The sequence below is a fragment of the Gavialis gangeticus genome, unplaced genomic scaffold (genome assembly GCF_001723915.1).
Source record: "Gavialis gangeticus isolate Ggan-Ray unplaced genomic scaffold, GavGan_comp1, whole genome shotgun sequence".
NCBI lineage: Eukaryota > Metazoa > Chordata > Crocodylia > Gavialidae > Gavialis > Gavialis gangeticus.
Window position 1 is genome coordinate 12,810,250 of NW_017729019.1, and position 4,564 is coordinate 12,814,813.

At 49.5% G+C, this 4,564-nt stretch overlaps 1 protein-coding gene across 1 annotated transcript in view; it reads left to right on the forward strand.

The window, feature by feature from the left end:
• LRIG2 (leucine rich repeats and immunoglobulin like domains 2) overlaps nt 1-4,044 on the forward strand; it is a 31,860-nt gene extending 27,816 nt beyond the window's left edge. Inside the window, exons 16-17 of the mRNA XM_019514090.1 lie at nt 1,453-1,734; nt 2,412-4,044. Of these exons, the coding sequence (XP_019369635.1) occupies nt 1,453-1,734; nt 2,412-2,641 (512 nt within the window). The 3' untranslated portion in view covers nt 2,642-4,044. The remainder of the gene's footprint in view (nt 1-1,452; nt 1,735-2,411) is intronic.
• Nucleotides 4,045-4,564: the final 520 nt, after the last annotated feature.

Consider the following 4,564-nt stretch of genomic DNA (forward strand, 5'->3'; position numbering starts at 1 on the left):
GGGGTGAGAGACAGTGTCGAAGGCCTTCCTAAAGTCCAGAAAGACTATGTCCACCGCGACACCTGCGTCCAAGGATTTTGTGACCTGGTCATAGAAGGCCACCAGGTTGGTCTGACGGGACCTGCTTCTAATGAACACATGTTGGTTGCTCCTAAGCATACACTCCCCTGCTCGCCCCTCACAGATGTGCACCTGGATAACTTTCTCAAAGAGCTTCCCCGGGACCGAGGTAAGACTAACAGGCCTATCATTTCCTGGGTCCTCCTTCCTCCCTTTTTTGAAAATGGGGACCACATTGGCCTTCTTCCAGTCCTCTGGCACCACACCAGAGCACCACAAGTGCTCATAAAGCTGTGTCAGGGGTCCTGCAATGACCTCAGCTAATTCCCTCAGCACTCTGGGGTGGAGATCATCAGGACCTGCTGATTTGAACACGTCCAGCCCCACCAGAAGTTCCCTGACTAGGTCCTCACTGACTCGGGGCTTGGCTGCGCCTCCCCTGGGTTACCCCAAGAGGCGCCCTGGTGAACAGGGTATCTCTGATCCCTTGCTGCGTCCCCCTGATGAATTTGTAGGTGGCTCCAGATTGGAATTGTTGGGGCCTTGTGCCCATTGGCCTCATGCCAGCTCCCTGCGAGCCTGACATATGCCCCCAAGGGGATAGGGTGTCCAGTAGGGCTAGTTGATGCCTGGCTCCATTCCTCCCTGCTGCCTGTGGTTGAGACAGACTGAAAGAGTGTTTTGCTTGGAAGTGTAAAAGCTACCTTCTCTTGTACGTTTAGCACACAGCTGTAAGTTAGGTGTAGACAGGTATTAGCAGTTGGTCAGACGAACATGCCCCTGCTGTCATCTCTTCACCTTCCCCCCACAAGGGTGCAGTCCCACATACCTAGCTCCCTTTTACGGGAGAGGCATGACATGCCATTCAAGGTAGTGCAGGAGAAATCCTGTGGGTGGTCTGGCATCAGGCAACACCAAGTCCATGCAGGCTGCCTGTAGCAGTGCAGGAGGGACAGTGGAACCTGCAAGCCCCCGTGACAGATGCCTACATATATGGTTCAACTTCTGAAAAGGCAGATGGAAAGGACTGGGGTTCATCCTTCCCACCGCTGCTTGGAGGATGCAGTAGGGAGAGTTCAGAGCAACACACAGGCATTGCTCCAGACATTCACAAATGCTGTGCCCTGGTAGAGGTGCCTGGGTTGGATGCCACCCTTGGCAGAGCTGCTTTAGCTTCCAAGGACCACATCTGTTATATCAGGCCATTTTCTCTGAGTCATCCAGAAAAAGTGAGCAAACTTCCTTGGATTCAGTGCTAATCTATGCCAGGCTTTTTGAAGCCATGCCACTGTAATGTTATGTGCTCATGATTTATTTGTGAAAGCAGCTGTAGAAACCAGGCATCTCAGCCCTTCTAAACAGACTGTTTTTGTTCTGCAACACGTTTATTAGGTGGCACAGGTCCATTAGTGATCTGCTCAGATTGTTATGACAATGCCAACATCTACTCCAGGACCCGAGAGTACTGCCCTTATGCGTACATCACAGAAGATGACCCGCTGGATCAAACCCTCTCCAATCTTATGGTGCAGATGCCCAAGGAGACCTATCCAACACATGTCCAACATGAAACCAGCACCCTGGACAATCTAATTGCAGACAGAGAGATGTCCGTCTTCCTCACCAACCATGACAGAATAAGTGAGAAGAAACTCCCCTCTCAGCAGACGAATGGTGAGTGCCTGACCTATTGTCTGCTCTGTTTTGTGCTGTCAGGTGGGTACCGGCCTGCCTGCTGCCCTTGTGTTGGTACAGTTTATTCCCGTGTGTCTGACTGGGCGTGGTAGTGCATGCAATAGCTGATCTGATTGCTAAGTGCTTGCACTCCTGGCTGTGCTTTGAGCAGAGGGGAGTCCGGAATTGGCACCAAATGCTCCTGGCATTGAGGGACATGGCAGTTCCTGCTGGAAAAACAGCACCTTTTGAACCTGCAGTTCCCCCCTCACGGTGCTTGTGAGGCGTAATCTCTTGCTCTTGGCTATCGGGTATTTTCCTCTGCAGATATCTCTCAGGAAATCCAGAGAGCTTTTGTGTTTGTATCCAACGGGGCTCAGTGTTTCAAAGCATTTGAAAAAATGTCTGGTAGGTGCGATAGTTGGGTCTTGTTGCAAGTCTCTTCCAGAGAGCTGTTTTAGTGTACGTGGAAAGACTATCAAGCATGTTGTTGCTGGTTACAGTAACAGCCAGCTACAGAGGAAGGCCTCTAGTAAGATGTGTACTTGGAAGCAAAGTAGAAAATAACCTTTTTTAACAATGCCCCTTTCTGCCAAGTCGTGTGGCATGTCAGAAATCCATTTAAAACTTGGTGCATTGATCATGAGCTCAGATCCCTCTTCGTTTTTTTCCCTCAGAACCTTTTCAGCTGCCCCTGTGGGGAATAAACAAAGACCTTGGGCTGTCGCGGTCGCACTGCCTGCATCAACAGTCAGTACACGAGGCCCCTCGAGCTCTCCGAGGCGAGGGCGTCCTTGACGACAACCGAGAGCAAGCTGCTTCACCCAGACCTTGCCACAGGTTATGTGAGCATAACTTTGATTTTAATAGGACTCGGAACGTTCAGGATTACAGTGAAACTACATAAGGCAGCAAGGAGAAACCTTGGAAGCAAGTTCAGACCAACTGACTCTATTACTACCTCAGGATTAACCCCATGGCCAACGATGCTTTATGTGCATGTCTACGATTCCAAGTTGAGTGGACCAAGATGGACTCTGCTACAAGTAGGATAGTGACACGGGCTCTTGTCTCTGGGATTTGCTGGTGTTAAAGACAGGAAGATGCAGCGGTTTGGCTGTACGTCCTGGTGAAAGAATAGTGACAGCCACGGCAAAAGTACAGGAAGGCGTAAAGTCTGATGTGGGGACAGCCTTTGTGGATACGCGTCTTGAAAATGCTCCCAAGAAGGCATAGCTATTTCACGTTGCCTTCTGTGATCGATAGCAGCAGCATTTAGGGTGTCCCTTTGGAATTCGCTAGTGATTGTAAGCATACAGCTGTTGGCCAGCTTGCATTCCTTCCGACTGTTAGCAGCACTTCGCATTACTGTGTCAGTCTTATGTTTTGGGGTTGTTCTTCCTCCTATGACTAATGAACTGTAGTTGTAAATACATTTGCATTTATAAATATTTTGTATACACTAAGCATATACATGTGTTGGCTGCAATGTAAATATTTTTTATTATGCCAAAGTGTATGTATGCTGTTCTAATTTTGACAGCTGTCTGTCAAACCAGAACTTTTATGATTAGGTTTTCTGATACTGAAAGCTTGTTTCCAAAGGATAGAGCTGTCTTCCCTGTTGGGAAGAACATGGTGTCTTGCAGGCACATTGGTGAAAGAGTGACCCTAATGAATTGTGCTCATTTATGTACAGCAGCAGATGTCAGGCTTGACTAGTGTTACTGCAGCCTGCTCCCTTTTAGTATGTACCCGGGAGGCCTGGGCCCCAGTCTGACCCGTTACACCTGACTGCAAAGTTCTGTGAGTCTTCTGTGTTGAAACCTGTCTGTTCCCTGCTACAGCATGAAATCCGACAGGAACCTTGTAGGAACAAACCTGATTCTAATCTGCAGCTTCCAGCAGCGCTCATAGCAGCAGGCAGCATGAGATTGACACACCTCAGCAGTGTCTCCAAAATGCAAAATGACTCTTCTTCTTCATGCACATCTAAGGAAATAATACCAAGCGTAAAAGAGAGTTCTGAGTGGCTGATGTCCTGCCAGCATCTGAGCTTTCATCTCTTTTAAAAAGCCTTCCTGGCCCATAGGTTGCAGAGAGCTCCGGCTAAGTGAACAGTACCTTTTGATTTGTCTTTAGTCCTTGGTTTGGCGGCCATGAGTACAGGCACCTGAATTAGGCAGGGGCCAGTTAGCTGTGCTGGAGGGTGCCAGCAGCTGCTTGGTGTAGACTGTCTTGCACCAACGCAGCTTGCCTTTTCCCAAGCCTGGTGTTCCCAGGCCTGGCTTTATAGTATGAATAGCAGCATAGATAAGGCCTTAACTTGCAAGATGTGAGGCTTAGATCTGCTGGGCCTGGGCATAGAGGAATCCTTTGCAGTAAGTGCGAATGCTGAGTGTGCAGCAGACAAACACTCCTCTGCTGCTTAGACAGCCAGGTCACTTCAGGCAAACTGTTGGGAGGACGTCAAGGTGGAGTGTTAGGCCTCTCAAGCTACCCAGAGAGGTGGTGGAGTCTCTGTCCTTGGAGGTTTTGAAGACCTGGCTGGACAAAGCCTTGGCTGGGATGATGTAGTTGGGGCTGGTTCTGCTCGGAGCAGGGTGTTGGACTGGATGTGACCTCCTGAGGTCCCTTCCAGCCCTCGCTGTCTGTGATCCTGTGATTCTCTTGGTGGAAGGGTGTATGTGGTACTCTGCAGGTGTTCTGCCTTGCACCGTTGCACAAGAAGCGAACCTGCTGTTCAAAAAGCTTGTGGCCCTATTGTCAAATGCCAGCAGTGAGATCCTGGGCCTATTTAGGTCTGTGGTGAATCTGATTCTCTCCAGTA